The sequence below is a fragment of the Myotis yumanensis genome, unplaced genomic scaffold, assembly GCF_028538775.1.
Source record: "Myotis yumanensis isolate MYYU_CA2020_CCGP unplaced genomic scaffold, mMyoYum1.0.hap1 SCAF_2, whole genome shotgun sequence".
NCBI lineage: Eukaryota > Metazoa > Chordata > Mammalia > Chiroptera > Vespertilionidae > Myotis > Myotis yumanensis.
In genome coordinates this window covers 161,777,507-161,795,798 of record NW_027223753.1, presented here as the reverse complement: position 1 = coordinate 161,795,798, position 18,292 = coordinate 161,777,507, and the positions used below count along the sequence as shown (strand labels likewise).

Here is an 18,292-nt window from a genome sequence, read left to right as displayed (position 1 = left end):
ATTAAATGACATGGGTTCAGTGGCCGGGTGGGGCCTGGCTGGTGTTACTGACCAGCCTTCCACAGGCATGAAGCACGGCCCTCACCCTGTCCCACCCCCGCTCCATCAGAAGGACTCTGGTAAAAACAATTTGGGAACGTGGCGAACTTTGCTCAGTGGCCTGTCTTTCCCATCCCGATGGGAATCCACAAGGAGCAAGACAGGGAGTCCACGCAGGGGCCTCTGAGAGGACACAGACGACCAGTGGGAGAGATGAGTGGCAGTTCCCGGGTTATAAAACTGTACGTGGGGTTCACACCAGGCACTGTGCAGCACTTTTATAAGACAGCACCCCCACTGCTGCTTAGAGGACGTCTCGCCTTCTTTCTCGTTCTCATCACAACGCCAACTGCGGTAAGTATGTTATTAAACACGCGCACTGGTTAGAAAGCAGATCCTCCCGGCCTGGGTGCAGGCTTCAGTGGGGAGGTTGGAGAGAAAGGTGGCCAATAGGCTTTATTGCAGGTTCTCTATCTACAAGGGCTGGGGGGAGGCACCTGTCCTGATTGCGCTGCACGAGGCTGGCCCAGGTACTGCTGGGAATGGTGACAATGGCACTGACTTGTGCAGCCTTCCGGAGTGGGGACAGGCTACTCACAGCCTCCTTCATTGGCCCCCACTCCCCCGGGGAGGAAGTGCCGCACAGGGGTCATTTACTTCCGTTTCCAGAGGAGACAGGGAAGTCCATGTAAGATCCAGGAGACGGTGCAGAGGGCTGGCCCTGACCGCTCCTTCCGCCGCAGCGTTCCGTGCAGAGGCAGGGTTTTGGGAAAAGTGTTGTGCAAGTTAGTCACTGATGCCAAAGGCCTACCTGCTCACCTTTGCTCTCCAGCCCATCTCTACCCAGTCCTCCTCGTTAAACTCCTCCAGCAAGGACCAGGAGCCTGGGCAAACCCATGCTCATGATTTCGTGAACTTTGACTCTGGGTTGTGTCCATAGAAGATTCCTCCTCATTTTTCTTCTTTCTACGTGGAAGCAGATCCGAACGTGGACTGAAGGAGGGCTGTGGCCGCCTCTCACGCTGTAGTGTAGGAGCCTCTGTATTGGTCTATGGCTCCCTACGGACGGACTTCAGGGCCCAGGCGGGCAAGGACTGTGTTTTGTTGAGTGTTAATGTCTCAGAGGCAGGCACATATTTGTCAGAGCCAGGGAAATGTGAAGGGGTGGGATCCTAATTCGGGGGAGGGGAGGGGAGAAAATGTCTTGCACGAACTTGGGCGTTTTCCTATTCCCGTTACTTGGAATGTGACTTGCTCTGACTTCATCGCCGGCCTGTGTGGAGACCCAGCCAGTAGTGCTCTTCCCTCCACCATGCTCCTCCCATAACCCTGACCACGTGCCCATCTATCCTAGCATCTTCCCTGCAGTTACTGCCCCACGAGGCTGAGTCCTTTAAAGATGTCCACCCTTGTACATGTCCCATGTACCACTTGTTATGCTGCTTAACAGAGCATTTTGCACATAGCAGGAGGTCAAGTATTTGTTGAAGCAAATTCATGGAGGTCACACAATTAGCAGATAAGGACACTGGCCTCCTGACAGCCTTGTCTAACGATCACTGCTCACGTGTGAAGGGACCTGAGGTGTCAGGCTGGGACCTGAAGGGCTCATCGTAAGCTGCCCTGTTCCTTGAAACCGAATGCTTCCCTTCCTTTGGAACAGTCTGGGGGGCCGTGCAGAGTGGCAGACGGGAAAGGGGGGAGAACTGGAACCCAAGACGGATGTGGTTGTGGGGAAAGGTGACGCTGTTTATGTGAAACACACATGCTCTCTCTCTCTGGGAGACCAAAGGCCAGAGGACGGGCCTGGCATAGACCACGTGGGGAAGAGCTGCTGAGGACCCGGGTTTATTTGAACAGCAGAGGGCGGCAGGGGGTAGTGCTTCCTTCTGGATGAAAAAAACCACCACCATGTGGTCCATCGCCCCTTCGTTCTTCCTGCTGGAGAGAATGCCAGTGTCTCCTGGATGTTCCTTCAGAATGGGAGGGCAGGGAGGTAGCAGGAGAGAACGACAGGTAAAATCAACCAGCACCGAGGAGCAAGCTGAGCTCTGAAGATATCTTGAGTCTATTTTTCTTGCCAGTCAATCAATGCCCACGATTCTGACTCAACGTCCTGACAGTGAGGCTGAAATCTGTCTAGAAGAGCAGGTAACCACCGACTCCAGAAAATCGCCCCACCCCACCTTTTCTAAAACCTCAGCACCAGCCACAAAACACAGTTCAAAGCTACACAGCGAGAACGCGACAGGAATAAACATGGTCAAAAGAAACTCAAAATAAATGCCCTAAACTGAACTCAGCTGCTCGAATGAACCAGCGTTTCTATTCTCTGCCTCTTCCTTCTATGCCCTTTGTGCTGGTTCATGGGAATCTGTGTTCAGAGGAGGAGGGAAAAGGGTGTTAGATGATTTTCGGTAATGAGAGTTGGCGATTAAATGAACAGATCTAAGAAAAACAATTTCTAAAAATTTAGGTTTGATTTCTGGTTTGGAGGTTTAACCCTTGATGTTTTCAAACTGGCCAGACCAGACATGATTTTCTGAATTTTTAGAAAATAGTTTTCGAAATGTTTAGAAAATCTTCCTACCTCTGCTCATTCCTAAATGAACACAAGCTGCAATTGAACACACGTAAATGCAACTCAATCCCAAATGGCAATAGAACCGTCTCTGAACTGGTTTCTTCCCAACTCTTTTCATTATCATTTAGTTCTAAGTATTTCTTCTTCAACTTTGGTTTATCTCTTTGACCTAATTGTAATAGAAATATCTTATAATTTCTAAACGTATGAGATTTTTAAAAATTATCGTTTGTTACTGATTTCTCACTTAATTGCATTGTGGTTGGAGTAGTTGGCCCGTATGATACTGTTTCCTTGATTTTTTTTAATGAGACTTGCTTTATGAGTCAACTTTTGTAAAACGTTCCGTGGCTTCTTAAGAAGAATGTGTATGTATTAATTGTTGGGTACGGGTCTCTGTGGATGGCCGCGGGTCAAGCACATTGTTTTATGGAGATTTCTATTCCAAATCCCTCTCCCTGCCCTCCTTGGTATTTTGGTTGGAGAACATTGAATGTGTCCTCAAAAATTAAAAGGATGAAAATAAGACTTTTAACAGAATGAAAAAATCTATAACCCGTCCCACAAAACAGTGGAGGGAAAAAGAATGCAAGGAGGAGGTTCACTGGGTGTCTGCGTTGCTCTCGCGGTGCTCTCAGCAGCCTGGGTGCCTGTTGGGAAGGGCTGGGCTGGGTGGAGCTGAGGACCGTCCCTGGCGGTGGTATAACTTCCTTTTCATAAGTCACATTGCCAGCGGGGAGACCAAGATCTTGACTTTGGATACAGCCTTCATGGACGAGTGTTTTGAGTTCTCATCCCTATCCCCCCAACTTTTTTTTTACTGAGTGAAACAACCTCCCAGAGTCTAAGGACCCCCAACAGGTTAAACCTGGCTCTGAGGACAGGGGGGAGTGCAAGGTTGACTTGGGGACTCAGCGGCCAGATAGGATGCCCACGCCGGATGCCCTCTCCCTGGCCCTGCACAGTACTCCCTGCGATACTGTAATGCTCTGTGTTATTAAATTCTGATGCAGTGAATTGCCTAGGACAGTGGTCAGCAAACTGTGGCTCGTGAGCCACATGCGGCTCTTTGGCCCCTTGAGTGTGGCTCTTCCACAAAATACCGACTTCTGCGCATGGGCTGCGAAGTTTCAATCGCACTGTACGTGTGCGCCCGCACATGGTATTTTGTGGAAGAGCCACACTCAAGGGGCCAAAGAGGCGCATGTGGCTCGCGAGCCGCAGTTTGCCGACCACTGGCCTAGGACATCTCATCAGGGAGTCTGCAGGTGAGCCTTCACAGCACGGGTGAGCAGGGCTGTGGGAGGAAGACTGTGGCCTTTTCTCCTCTAACAGCTGGTTCTGAGAGCAACTTCTCCCGGGTCAATGGCGCTTTATAATCCCATTAGCATGCACCTAAATGACATGGGCTGGGCCTCCACTCGGGGCGGGAGCCACAGGACACGCATGACTGAGGGTGTACGTTACGACGGTTGCGTTGGCCTGAGAAACCCATGGAACTTCCTTTCCGGGCCTCTATGAATGGACTCCTGAGTCATTGGGAAAGGGTGGGGTGAAGACAAATAATTACCCCAATTGTCAAAAGACTTTAAAAGTTGTTGAGGAAGAAATTCTCCTCCAACCAGCAGATGTGCAACAAGGGAGGGCCTGGACCTGACCCTCCTAAGGAAGTACCTGAGCCTCAGTGACAGGCTTCCTCTGCATCCCGCGCCAAGTCTGGCCCCTCAAAGCACCACCCTCAAACCTGCTCTTTCCATTGGCTGAATAAGCATGACCTCTCTAGAGGGTAAGAGCACCCCATCTTCCCTGGGTGGTTGGAAAGAGCAGAAGGCATGGCAGATGTGAGTCCACGGAGGACCTCTGGGAGAGACGCCGGCTCTGCAAGCTACACGCCTCAGTGGCAGGATGTAAGTCTGTCTGCACGCAGGGCCGGAACAGAGCGAGGCAAGAAGAGCAGGTCTCCAGGCCAAACCCATCAGATGTATTACAAAGAAAATATTTTGTGAAAACAAAACGAGAGGAATGTGATGCTTCACTTTCTTTTCTCCAAAGAGCTCTTTTCACACAAAAAAATTCTTTTTATAAAATGCAGAAACAGGCGCGGGTGGAAACTCACTGGCGGTGCCAGGAGGTCAGTCACCGGACAAGGGGGCGTGTGTGTCCTTCCAGCTGGCTGGCCAGGAGGCTGAATGTGGGACAGAGAAGCCGCTGAGGTGGGAGCGACAGGCCAGCTCTTGGAACACCGGAACTGGAGCTGGGGAAAGTGGGGCTGGGGAGGGAAGAAGGGTCTTCTCCAGCTACTCCAGTTCTCCCCCGAGCAGGGAGCGGACAATCCAGGCAGGTCTCAGGAGGCCGTTCCTGCCACGGCCCCTGCAAAGCACGTTTCTGGAGCAAGACAGCGAAGCTTCTGCTCCTTCTTCTTTTGGGGTCTCCTTGTTGTCAGAGAATCAGAAGCTCAGGAGAGTGAAGGGTCTCTGAGTCCTGGCAGCTCACCTTAGGTCTGCAGGGCGCTCAAGGTTCCCCATCACTTACAGCAGCCCCTGTGCCCGGAAGCCGTGCTGCCGCCTACAGAGAACCCCGGGCCCAGAAAGGCCAATGGCCTGAGCCCGCACAGCGGCCAGTGCCCGGTCTGGAGTCCGTTCTCCCATGTGAGGCTGCCTTTGTGTGATTGTTATTTAACTCGTACCTCGGCCTTGCAAAGCTGGGATGGGCGGAAATGATACTCCTCTTTGTTGAGTTGGAACATTGAATAACAAATTTGTACCGAAAACTGGCACTGGCAGGCAGGTCTCGTCATCTGGCAGGATTTGTGTTTTAGGTTAAAACCACCCGGAGATGGGGCGCTGAGGAAGAGCAGGTGGCGAGGGTGGGGAACACCAGGGACACCCAGGTACTGCCTTCAGGGCACCTTCTCACTTCCCAACAGAAAGTGACAATGCCCTCTGCCTCAGTTTCCTCTCTACAGGAAGCCCCCGTCTTCCCAGGGGCTGGAGGGAGGAGGGGCTTGGGGAGTTATGGTTTAGTGGGTACGGTTTCAGTTTGGGATGATGACAAAGCCCGGAGATGAATAGAGTGACGGCTGCACGACTTGTGAAGGTATTGAATGCCACTTAAAAATGGTGAAGATGGTCAATTTTATGTCATGTATGTTTTACTGCAATTTAAACAATACATGAAAGGGATGGGGCTAACTAGTTTTCCAAGTTTTTGTCGACTCTGAAAGTCTATGATTCTTACCCTAATTAGAAATTTTCTCCCCAATTAGCTTCACCTTTCTAAGTGTCTTCTCTCCCTCATCTGTCAGAACCTCTCCCACAGGATCCCAACCCCGTTCTTCCTACAGATAGTGCCCCTGATGGAATGCCTCCGGGCTGGCGCTATGCCCACGGGGAAGGTCTGCATTTGGTCACACCAAGAGCGAGGTACAGTCTTTCTGGAATCCTGACCCCCTCTTCCTCTGATGGGCTGACCTTCTCTGCTAGAAGTGCTATTGGGCATTAAAACAATTAAGATGCATATAATTAATTGTGCTTGACCTAAAGGCTGGGCGAAGGATCCCCGTCCCTGAGGACGAAGGCTGGGAGGCTGGGTCAGGCCTCCCCGTCGAGCACGTCATGTGGCCAAACAGTAGTGCCGGGCGGGAAGGCAGGTGCAGGAACCCAGCCTCCACACAGTCCTGACAGCTCCTCGGAGTGGCATGGGTGTGGGAACCTGCCTCACTGGGGTCCTAAGAGAATCCAGTAACACTCAGACTTCTCAGAGATGGGTGCTGACTGGAGGGCCGGGCCGAGCCCCAAGCCCCGAGCCTGCTCTGGCCCAGGTACTGGGCAGACACGGGTGGGGCAGGACGGAGAAGCTGCCGGGTGGGCACCATCACGTCTACCCTCCTGGCAACGAAAAGCAGTCTGTGGTCTACGCTGTCCTGGGAAATGGAATGAATATCGACGTGTCCCCAGGAGAGCCCAGTATCTGTGTTTCGCCTGCTTGGACTCTTCCTCCACGTAGAAACCTTTATCTCAGCTACCATAGCCCCTCCACTCCTATTCCCAACGTGTGGCCAGTGCAAGGCCAGGAAGGCAAAGAAGTAAGCCAACCCAGGGACAGCTCCCAGGCATTTTTGAAGCCGTTTGCCCTGAGGTGTGGTCAGGGCCATTAGGTGAAAAAGGGGTGCTGGGCCATGAGGGACCGCGCAGACCTGGAGGTCGCCTTGTGGCAGCGAGTGGCATAGCGGGCGGTGCTGGGAGTGCGTTGTAATTGAGAACATGCACGAGTCCCTGCAGGGGGAGGGAGGGAAGCACGGGAGCAGAACCGCTTCTTTTAAATAACGGGGTGTCCTCGGAAAGCTTTGTAAGTCAGATTCCGAGGGTTCGAGGTGACTTATTGTCCTCTTAGCTGTGAAGGACGTGCCTATATATCTCCCTGAAACAGTGCGGTGGGACATTTGTTTAACCGTTTGAGTCCCAAGCAGCGCGATCGCGCTGCTGAGATTTTATGTCGAGAAAACATACGATTCGTTTAAGTCCCAGGGGGTATTGAAAAAACATTGTCGAAGAATCCCAAACAGCGCAACCGCGCTTTCTCTAAATGAGTACGAAAAGACCCAAACAGTGTGATAGCGCTTGTTTTATTTTATGTCGAGAAATACCAAGCAGTGCAATCGCACTGCTTGGGACTCAAAAGGTTAAGCAAGGACCCTGGGAAACGGCTCCTTACAGGAACCCTTCAATCCACCAGGTGAGAAGAAAGGATGCTTGGGTAGTGACGTGCTGTGGAGGCCAGGTAAGAGCCTATGCACGGCTAGGAGTGGCATCGACGTGCTGGCACAGGTCACGGGTAGGCAGCCAGCCGGGCAGGACGCAGCAGCGACCTAGCATGGCACGCACACAGGGCCAGGGGGTCAGCCAGGGCTCCAGACCCAGGCTCCAGACCACGGGAGTGAAGTGTAAAGCTCAGTAGAGCACAGTGACACATTCCTGAGGAGACAACACCCATTACAATCATCGGGGTCAGAAGACAGGAGTGAGGCTGGGGACCAGGCTGGGTCTGGAAAGATGCCCAAAGCTCTCACTTGAGCAGCCCGAGGGCTTCTGGAGGTGGCCTCCCTCCTGTTTCTCAAGCCAGGTCTTCCAAGCACAGCTCTCTTCCGGTGCACCTTTGGCCATTCTCGTTTGCAATGGACAGTGCACCGAGGTCCTACTTACCCACCCCTTGAGGACCCTCAGCTCACCCGGAACAGTTTGCCTTCCTGTCTCTGACTTGTTATTTGTGCCCGAGAAGCCTAAGCCAGCGGCGGTGTCGCTTTCCCTCAGCACCTGCTCCTGTGCTCAGGGCTAGCTTCACGGTGGCAGCTCAGTTCAGAGGAGCTCGCTGACGCTTACAAGGAGCACATGGCACATATGAGGGCCGCACACACACCAGCCACAAGGAATGCTGGGTCAACCAGAATATTTGCAGCTTCCAGGCACACACCCCTTGAGAGTTCCAGTTCACTGAAATGTGAAAACGTCTTGGACATGCATCAAGACCATGTTTGGCTTTCCTCGGTTCAGCATCGACAGCCTCATGCCTTTGCTTACGTGCCTCCAGCACCTCTGGGGACCCACCTCATTCAGCCGTGCAAAGGCTGCAAGCGCTGGAGGAACAGGAGCCTCAGAAATGCGTGCAGCTCACAATGCGGGGCTGAGATGTGTGTGTGCGCGCGCACATGCACGCGCTTAACTAAACGCAGAATGGCCCTGGGTGTGTGCTCCTCTCCCGGCCCGCATTCCCGTGCCCACTTCTTCCTCTAAAGGGCAGAGTAGCAAAGCCACTCTTCTCCCCCAGGCCCCCCCGAGCTGAGAAAGGTCCCAAATTGCCTTCTGGAACACAGGTATCTGGATTTCCCCTCCCTCCGCTTACAGATGACATCTCCAATACATGCCAGCAACACTTAGGCTGGAGGTACAGGGCCACCAGGCATCTACAAGCCGACAGGTGTGGGCCCCACGGGAGCAGGGAAAGCAGAGCCAGATCTCCCCCCACACCCCCAGCATCCTCAGTCTCTAAGACGCATTTAAACTTCGAATGCAATGCTCACTTCCTCCCACCTCGGAGCACTGCACAGGCCCGCACAAGCCCACACTGGCCAGATATAGCTCTGCAGCAGCAGCCACATCCACAGGGGACTGTTTGGTTCTGGCGGGACTCCCACTTTCAACCGCTCGTCTCTGGCCGATTCAACTCCATTGGCCTCTTCCACAGCTGCCTTGCCACATCTCGGGCAGCGTGGTCGTTCTTGGGTTGTGTGGTGGTTGTCATAATGTGGTGGTGGATTTCTTTGGGATCAGGTCAAATTAGAATAAAAACAAAAAATCCATCTAGTTAAGTGAAAAGCTTAGGGCTATAAAAAAATTATTTAAAAAAAAAATTCTCTGCTTTGTCCTTAGAGAAAATTTTTAAACTTTTATCCAGTATTGGAGATGGGGGCACAGATTTGGAGAAAAGCATTTCAGTGATTTCTGAAAGTGGTAGGGAATGCCAACTCCAAGTTTGCCTGAATCCTCTAGGGCAGCGGTTCTCAACCTGTGGGTTGCGACCCCTTTGGCGGTCGAAGGACCCTTTCACAGGGGTAGCCTAAGACCATCCTGCATATCAGATATTTACATTACGATTCCTAACAGTAGCAACATTACAGTTATGAAGTAGCAACGAAAATAATTTTATGGTTGGGTCACAACATGAGGAACTATATGTAAAGGGCCAGAAGGTTGAGAACCACTGCTCTAGGGGTTGCACATTCACAAGGGTTTCATTCACTGTGGACCAGGTGAACGCCCCGTTCCTATAACCCCAGATCATTTCCAGCCGAGAAGGAGCTGGAAGGTGATTCGAAGATCTTGTTGGTGGAGGTGGTGGTTCCATCCCACATCCCTGTTACCCGGGTGTGGGAAGGTCCCAGGGCAACGTTTCAGTCTCCCTGTCTCTAGAGTGGGGGCCTTCTCAAGGCTCTGTTCTTTCCTTTGGGGTGGGCACAGCCACTGCCTGGGAGCTCTGGGCGCCAGGCGGAGGCAGGCGCTGGCGTTGCTGCAATCGCTCATTTGCTGTCAGCCAGCTGTGCACAGTGACGGGGTGCCAGGTCTCGGCAAAACCATGGTTAGAACATGATTTTGCTGGAGTCTTGAGGGAGGAATAGGTCCCATTGGAAGAGCCAGATAAAGAGAACAAAGGGGAGAGAAAAAGAGGAAAAGGGGAGGAGGGAGAAACAGAAGTGGGAAAAGCTAAAACGAATGGGTTCTCGTCTCTCAGCTGGAAAACCCACTACTGTTTATAATGCCATTTTCCATGAACAAAAAATTGTGTTCTAAGTTTCCAATAATGAAGCTGGGTATCTTCTACACAAAGCCAAACCCGCCAAAAAAGAAAACAACAAGCAAGCATTTAAGAGAAACACAAGCGTGTGTTCTCAAAAAGATATCTAGGTAGAATTTTCTATCAAAATCCAGCTGCATTACGTTTGTTTGTTTAAGTTGGGATGGAACACCCCGAGAAGCCCTGACATAACAATTTTCCTTTGCCTGACGGGTCACTTTAGCAAGGCCACGGTCACAGAGCACATTACAAAAGACAATCAGCGTAGGAAATAGGACAACAATAGCTGCTTCTACCTCCATGCTAGTATTAGGGTCAAGATCGTCACACTCTGACTCCTCGGAGCTGTTCGTCTCCTTGGTGGGCAGCATGAGGAAGGGGGAGAGAGAGAACACAGTTAGAACACAGGCAGCTTTTGCTAGAGAGCGAGGAGAACGTCAGAGAAGCGCGGGCAATGGGCAACCGGGCAGAGGAAAACCCGGGCGGGGTGTGGTCGCCAAGGCGGCAGCATGCTCTTGTCAGGAGCGGAGGCTGGGAGCGTGTGCAGCTGCTCATCCCACAGGAACTAGCAATGGAAGCATGAGAGCTGTCGGATCGAGACTGCTGTCTTCGGTGAGGCTGGCCTGCCCAGATGAGGGTGAAGGAGGGAATACAATTTCTTTTCCCCAAGAAGGACGTTAGAATGGGTTTTGGCCGTTCTTATTTGCTCAGGAAGGTGGGGGAAAGTGCCAGGTAGATAATCACACATTATAGCACAATTAAACGTCAGCAGTCTAGGTTCCATTTGCCAGAGGGCAAAGTGTAAAGAAAACAGATCACACTGTTTTGAGACAGGAGGCAACCAGGGCCTGCCGAGGCCTAGACTCGGGGAGAGTAGCAGGTGGGTTATTACAGAGCAGACTCGGGCGTCACCAATGTGCTACCCTTCCCTGCCATGCACAGGCTGGAACGTGATGTCTGAATTCTGGGGAAAAGAAATGAAACTTGGCCAAGGACACAGTGGCCCTTAAATTCCAAACCTCAGACTTGACAGGGTTGAGGGTTTGGAGAGCACCCCTCATCTCCTCACCCCACATGTACCGTCTAACCTACGATGCCAAATGGGCAACTCTGAGAACTTTGTTATGAATCAAGCACCTTGCGTTTCTAAGGGAATAATGCTGCAGATAATTTTGCTATAAAACATCTGCACAGTATATAGTTATGAAAGAAAAAAAAAGAATACTTACTTATTTGAATTGAAGTTGCCAGGAGAAATAAAAAATAAAAAATAAATTGATCTTGCATGCAAAAACCTGTTAAACTACCTCCCCTCTGGCTCCCACGCCGGGAAGAAAGATCCCCGTCCCCCCGGTCGCCTCGTGAGGATGCTGCGGGGGGAGTGGAGGGGGCGGGATGCAGCTCCGGGATCCTTACTCACTTTAACAGAGACTTTGTGGCCCAGAATATCCTTGGGTTTACGAGGCCCTGTGGCTTCATTTTTACCCGAGTTCTCCACTTCCGCCCGCTTTCTCATGCGTAGAGTATGCCATGAACATGACTTCCTGTTGTACCAAAAAATGCACCAATCAAAATGGCAGGTCAGGGCAGAGACAGGCAGCAGGTGGGCTGGCCACCTGTGGGTGCGTCGGTAGGTGAGGGGCTCCAGTCGTGCCGCGGCGTCAGAGGCCCCGAACCTGCACGCCAGCTCCGTGATGGGCAGCTGACCTCACCTCCAATGGGAAGCGAGTGAGGATGAGCTGGCCCTCCTGAGATGTGCAAGGTGGACCGCAGCGTTTGAGAAAAACATGAGCACTGAGTTAGGAAACTCTACCAGGGGCAACTTTTATAAAATACTGACGAGGTCTTACAGGCCTGAGGCAGTCCCTTTTTGAGGGGTTTGGTGGATAAGGGAAGAACGGGTGGTGGTGGTAGGGGAGGGGGTTGGAAAGATAAAAGAAGTTTATGCTCTAGTGTGTAAGTTACTGGCACTTCCCTGGGATCAGATATAGAGACGCAAAAGGACGATTTTGAGGTTTCCATCTTGTTATTTGTGTTTGGACTGTGGCCTCTCCCAGACACCGTGGTGTCTGGGAGATAGGATCTTCAGGGGCTGTTGACTCATTTATCGGGATATCGTAGGATAAAGCAGTGGTTCTCAACCTTCCTAATGCCACGACCCTTTAATACAGTTCCTCATGTTGTGGTGACCCCCAATTTCATTGTTACAAATTGAACATAATTAAAGCATTGTGATTAATCACAAAAATAATATGTAATTATATATGTGTTTTCCGATGGTCTTAGGCGACCCCTGTGAAAGGGTCGTTCGACCGCCAAAGGGGTCTCGACCCACAGGTTGAGAACCGCTGGGATAAAGGGTTTGTGGCCTATGTTCTCCACATCACTGGGTATTTGTACATGTGAGGCTCAGTCAACCACTAAGAGGTCCCAGGGTTTTCCTGTTGGGAGAAGAACCAACATGTGCTCTCAGGGAGGCGAGGCCGGCCATGCCCTTTCCCACTGTCCTAACTTATTTTTCCCCATGAAGGGGGTGAGAGCTACATCTTCACAGACCTGCCAAGAGAAGCTCAGAGCAGAGCTCTTGATATGTTAGGACTCAAAGACAAAGACCCCAGAAGCCATGTCCCACATGGCACGAATGACTTTGATCAGCCATAATAATTCCAGGTGTGGCCACAGATTCTGGACGAAGCTCTAATAGTGTCTGAAATAAGTGAGGTAAGTGAGGTTGGCTCCCCTTCAGTGTCTCCTCGTCCAACGTAGGCCTATGCAGGCCAGAGCTCAATGAAAAGAGCTTCATTAATGGAGAGAGAAGACGGAAAGACATATAAGGTTTAGGAGGATACTCCAAAATGTATCACATCCCCTCCACAAAATTCCACATATGTTAGGAATTTTAGGAAGTTCTGAGAAAGGTGTCCCCAAAATATTTATCACTAACACACGTGGTCAAAAATCCAACTTTCTGAGTAGGCAAGAAGAGCAATCATAGTCACATTCTCGAATCTTTTGGGAAAGTGGGCTCCTTTAAAAGGCCAGAGTCTCTTGGCCAGACCTTCTCTTGTCGCTCCTAAAGAGGCAGGCTGTGAGGGACCCCTGCATGCCAGCTCCTCGCCCCACCTGCTGTACCCGAGTGAGACCCAGTCTTGGAAGCTCATCTTAGGTGATATCACTCGTTAGCTTTAGAGTTTCATCTCATATCTTTGCTCCAAATCCATGTTTCTAGCCCTCTCTGAGAACATGAGTCAGGCAGGTCCTTGCTGAAGACTCCTAGGCAGATAGCACAATGTGTGTGTGTGTGTGTGTGTGTGTGTGTGTGTGTGTTCAGTCATTACAACCCTCTGGGTCATTGGGCATGCTCAGTGAGACACTAGAAACGTTACAAACAGTGCTCAGAGCGGGGACTCAGAGCAATACAAGTGGTGGGACAGGCTCAGCTTCATGTTCTTCTTTCTAGGAGAACGCATCCTCATGGTCTGGGGAGCTCCCATCTCTTGGCCACAAGCCCAGGGACTGATGTTGAAACAGGGTTTTGATGTGGAAACTGGCCCATAGGCATCACACGAACTCTAACCTCTGTGGTCACAGTAGGCCCCGGGGAGGGTACGGTGCGTGTCCTTCACTGATAAGTGACACCCACTCTCAGTCAGCTGCTCGGCTCCACCTTCACCACCCCTTGTGTAAGAGCAGCTGACAAGGAACCAAAGTGACCGATTTGTATCGATTTTGTTCTCTCTCACCCAGCCTGACCCCTCCTACCGTCCCTCCCACAGAAGATGGGAAAAGTGACCAATAGACTGGAAGGCAAGGAGGAAGACCTGCTCAGAACCTGCATGATTAGATCACAAGTCATTACGTGTCCATCCTGTAAGGCCACTGATTCATAACAACGTCAATGCTTGGAGGGCCTTTGTTCCCAAGGCTTCTTAAAGGGGACAAGTGACTTTAGGATAAAATGTCCAGCAGTACAGGGGACAAGTGACTTTAGGATAAAATGCATTGGGCCTCTCTGTGCCTTATGGGACAGGGCTGATTCCCAGGTGGGCCTGTGATTGCCTAGAAAGGCCAGGGCCAATTCAGCAGCCTCCACCCCGGAGCTGGAGAAAGGGCCACAGAAGCACAGCTCCGTCGGTGACCCTGCTCAGACATCTTCCAGGAGCCCCTTCCAACCCCGAAGCCATGACCACACAGCACGGAAAGCAGCGGGGAGGCAAGCCAAGCACTACCTTCTACTCTAGTCATTAATTTACGCCAGCACCTCCAGGCTGCCCAGGTGGACAGTATCCAATCTGCCTCCTTCCTCATCTCAGAGGTTAGAGAAAACCAACAGGGGCTATTTAGAAGGGAAGACCGGGTGGGGTTGGAGCTTTAGCAGCTGATTGTCAGTGCATTCAACCAACTTCTAAAGCATAGAAAAGAAAGGAAAAGGAAAGGGGGTGGGGGAGAAGAAGAATCATTTGCACATTTAAAAGTCCCAGAATAGTGAAATGGGGAAAAAGGGTCAACTAGTCTTGAACCTCATTAAAACATGCTCATGGTGAAAATTTATTTTACATATTTAAAATAGTACATTTAAAATTATTAGTTACATTACAGGTACAATGATGAACATTGTGACTCTCCATTATATTGCACAGCCTGACTTCATCCATATGGGTTTCTTTAAATAGTGCAAAATACTTTATACAGGAATGTGTTCGGAAGGGTCTTTGCAACCAAAATAAGGAAAAGAAATATCTTACAAATGACCATGAACATATATTAAACGCACAGGGGAGGGGAAATTAAAAAAAAAAAAAAGTACAATCTGTACAGAGGAATTGCCATAGACAACCAAAAAGTTCCCTCTCTCCTGGGAGAAGCAGCGGGCCTCTGACCTGTACAGGTCTGGCATTTGTGCTAAGGTAATTTTTTGGTGTCAATCAAAAAAAATATATATATATCAGCAACTTAATCCAATATAAATAGAAGTCCAGTCCAGTGAATCCTGCGGTGGGGCACGTGGAGCCACGGAAGGCATGCTGTCACCTAGGGTCTCAGTAGGGCTCTTTTCTTAGCGAGAGGGAGAGGGGGGAAAAATGAACAAAAATTATAAACAAAATGGAAAGGAGAACCACCGCCACTACCATCCATCCACAAAAACAAAAGATTCGGGACAATCCAGCCTGGACGCCGGGCTGCGGTGGCTCCGGGCCCTCAAGCATCGCTTCCGTTGGTGGCGCTGTCACGAGTAAGCAGCAGTAATTCCCTACCGGGTGTTTGCATTTTTGTGTTCTTGGTTTGTTTTGGAATTTTTTATATCCACATACTCCTCTCCCGGGGAAGCCACCGAGGCACTTACTTGATGCTCCCGTCACTATTTTCTGCCGCCGCCGTGGCTTTGGTGAGGGGCGCCAGGATGCTGCCCGGGACCCAGCCCTCGGCCGCGGGCGAGTGGTCGCTGGCAGGCTGGTACACCAGGCACATGTTCTGCTGGTTGACGGCGAGGACTTGGACCACCTCACCTTGGCTCACACAGATTTCATTCTCCTTCAGTGCATAGTAATCTTTGATCACGGCCATGGACGAGGTCCCATTGCAGCCTCCCAGGTCGCTCTGCTGGGAGACAGGGCGAGAGGGACCCAGATACAAGAAGGCTGGGGCACACGGCCTGCTCTGCATCGTGTGTGGGTAAAAGCGCACCCTCCCACTAGCAGGGGAAGATGATCTTGAGTAATGACATTATATTCATAAACATACTCTTGTTTCATACAACATATAGGGTGTCCCCCCCCTAAAATGTATACACACACTTTGAATAATGATAAAGGCAGTGCTTATTAAAATACATTTCATTTTCAAAGTTGAGCAATCAGGTGTTAAAGTGTGTATGCATTTTTGGGGGGACACCTTGTATAATCAAGGGTGAACAGGTAGAGATACTGCTGGCCTAGGTAAAGATGTGAACACACCTTCCATCTGCAAGCCCCTCCCTAGCATGCAACCTTCCTGACTACGTCCTCTGATTAATGGAAGGAAAAGCATGGTACTGGCACAGGGGTCCATGAGCACCTGGGTAAAGTGAGGTCAGGGCAAAGGTCAAGCTAGAGGTCATAACCCCAAGTGGAAAGAACACAGACCCTTTGATACACTTTTTTCTTCCTTTTGAAAAAACATTGGTCTTACTCTGTTCCTACATTCTGACCCTCCTTGAGACAGGAGTAACAATGAGCCTTTTGCCCAATTCAAAGGCAAGGTCATGACCTATCCTGCCCCAACTCCTGTGGGGACAGAACTCCTCCAGTTTCCCCTATTCTCATTTATGCAGAGGCCCTGCCTCAGTGGCCTTTTCACACAGCTCTCCACCAGGGAAGTTGCTTCTAGACAGACCTGTAAGTCCCAGGGAGGCCTGGATGCCTCACAGAGCATGGTGAGAGCCAGAAATTCTTCAAAAAGCTTGACAAAATGCCAATGTGACTTCAACTTATGCACAAGAGCAGGGGGTTTTAAGATGGAACATCATTTCTAGGTGATGTGATAAAATAGATCGGTACAGTTACTCTAATACAGAACTGAAGTCAGACACTGTTAATTAAAAAAAAAAATCAATGTCATCTAACTAGAGGCCTGGTGCACAAAATTTGTGCACTGGGGGGAGGGGTGTCCCTCAGCCCAGCCTGCACCCTCTTCAATCTGGGACATCCCTCTCATAATCTGGGACTGTTGGTTCCCAAGCGCTCACCTGCCTGCCTGATTGCCCTTAACCGCTTCTGCCTGCCAGCCCGATCACCCCCTAACCACGCCCCTGCCAGCCTGATCGATGCCTAACTGCTCCCCTGCCGGCCCGATCGCCCCCAACTGCCCTCCCCTGCCAGTCCGGTTGCCCCCAACTGCCCCCACTGCCGGCCTGGTCACCCCCAACTTCCCTTCCCTTCCAGCCATCTCGTGCAAGGGTGTGACAGTCAATTTGCATATTACCTCTTTTTTATATAGGATAATTTAGGTAAAAAGAATAAATCAGAACATATACAGCAAAATGTTCCTATTCACCGACCCACTGAGTTTTAGAGGAAATTGAGGCCTAATCTGATTCACTAACTTGCTGAGGTTCTAGAGTAAGTGAGTTGCAGAATTGGAATAGAAACCAGATTCCCTAATTCCTCATCTTTCCTATTTGTTCTCTTGCTCCTACTACCTGGTGGGATGAAAGCAACTGTCTAGACTGAGTCTATACCTATGTCTGTGGCTGTCCTCATGGTGATGTCTGCATGATGGAATATCAATGATAAGTGTTTAATCCAAGACTGGCTTCCCCATTCACACACACGAGTGACTTCTTGCCACATTAACCAGTGGGTGGTGAAGAACTGTGAGTCACTTCGGCAGCTCATCATTAGAAAAGGCAATGTCTTTAAAATGTCAAACACCAGAGTGGTGCCTTTTAGATGACCTACACCACAACTCTCTATTTGGTGTAAATCACCTGTTTTCATAATTGTGACTATGGTAACACCTTACACTTTTATGGAGTTTTTGCTGATGACTACTGCTCTTGAACACAGTTTCTGAGCCCGAGGGAACTGATCTAACACACTCAACTTGCAGAGAAGAAAGAAGAATAATTGAGACTAGTCCGTATCTAGTGGGCTGTTCCTGCTCAAATGATCAGCACAAAAAGATGCTACTTCCTATAGTGAGCCCTGAGGCCATGCCCTCAGGTTGGCAAGGATGGGACCCATGGGCTGTCACTTACCTTGCTGGCCTCAAACTTGTCTCCAGGCTGGTGGTAGTCAAACCCTGGACTGCCATTGGAGGTAGATATCTTCAGGGGTGGCAGAGGCGGGTTATAGCTGGAGCCCTTTGGGGGCTTCTCAGAGCCCACAGGGATGGAAGAGTAGGGCCGTGGGCTGGCCTGGGGAGTCCTGGCAGGCGGGGCCCTCATCACGGCCGAGCTCCTCTCCTTCCGCTGGTACTCAATGGGCGACTGCAGTGCTGCAGAGAAGAGTGACAGTTACTCTGAGCTCTGGGGATCCCGCAGGGTTTGGGAGCTTTTTAGGTACGGGCTCCATGCCAGGCACAATGGGGATACAGGAGGAAGACACTACCCTTGTTGTTAAGGAACTTATCTACTGTGAGAACTAAGAAACCTACCTGGATAATGAAAATACAAAGCCCCAGTAGTTGCCGTAGGTGAGGTGCAAAGTGTTGTGCGAAAGGAGGGAGTGTGTGGTGTGGGTGCCTGTGTACAGGTGGTGGCGATAAAGAACTTCAGAGGAGGTCTGGCTGTCAGGCTGTGCTGTGCAGGCTCTGCAGGAAGGAAGCAAGTGTGGCGTGTGCCTG

At 50.7% G+C, this 18,292-nt stretch overlaps 1 protein-coding gene across 27 annotated transcripts in view; it reads right to left on the bottom strand.

The window, feature by feature from the left end:
- Positions 1-18,292, bottom strand: part of KALRN (kalirin RhoGEF kinase) — a 635,703-nt gene that overhangs the window by 31,382 nt on the left and 586,029 nt on the right. For 12 of the 27 annotated variants that reach the window (XM_070406353.1, XM_070406366.1, XM_070406355.1 and 9 more), the window contains 4 exons: positions 17,706-17,944; positions 15,315-15,571; positions 11,391-11,514; positions 10,267-10,326 (listed from right to left, as the gene is read on the bottom strand). In XM_070406353.1, coding sequence (XP_070262454.1) covers positions 10,267-10,326; positions 11,391-11,514; positions 15,315-15,571; positions 17,706-17,944 — 680 coding nt within the window. Of the gene's footprint in view, positions 1-7,125; positions 7,491-9,286; positions 9,779-10,266; positions 10,327-11,390; positions 11,515-14,489; positions 15,572-17,705; positions 17,945-18,292 lie in introns of those variants that run through there. The other 15 variants (XM_070406356.1, XM_070406361.1, XM_070406363.1 and 12 more) reach the window with 7 other exon arrangements.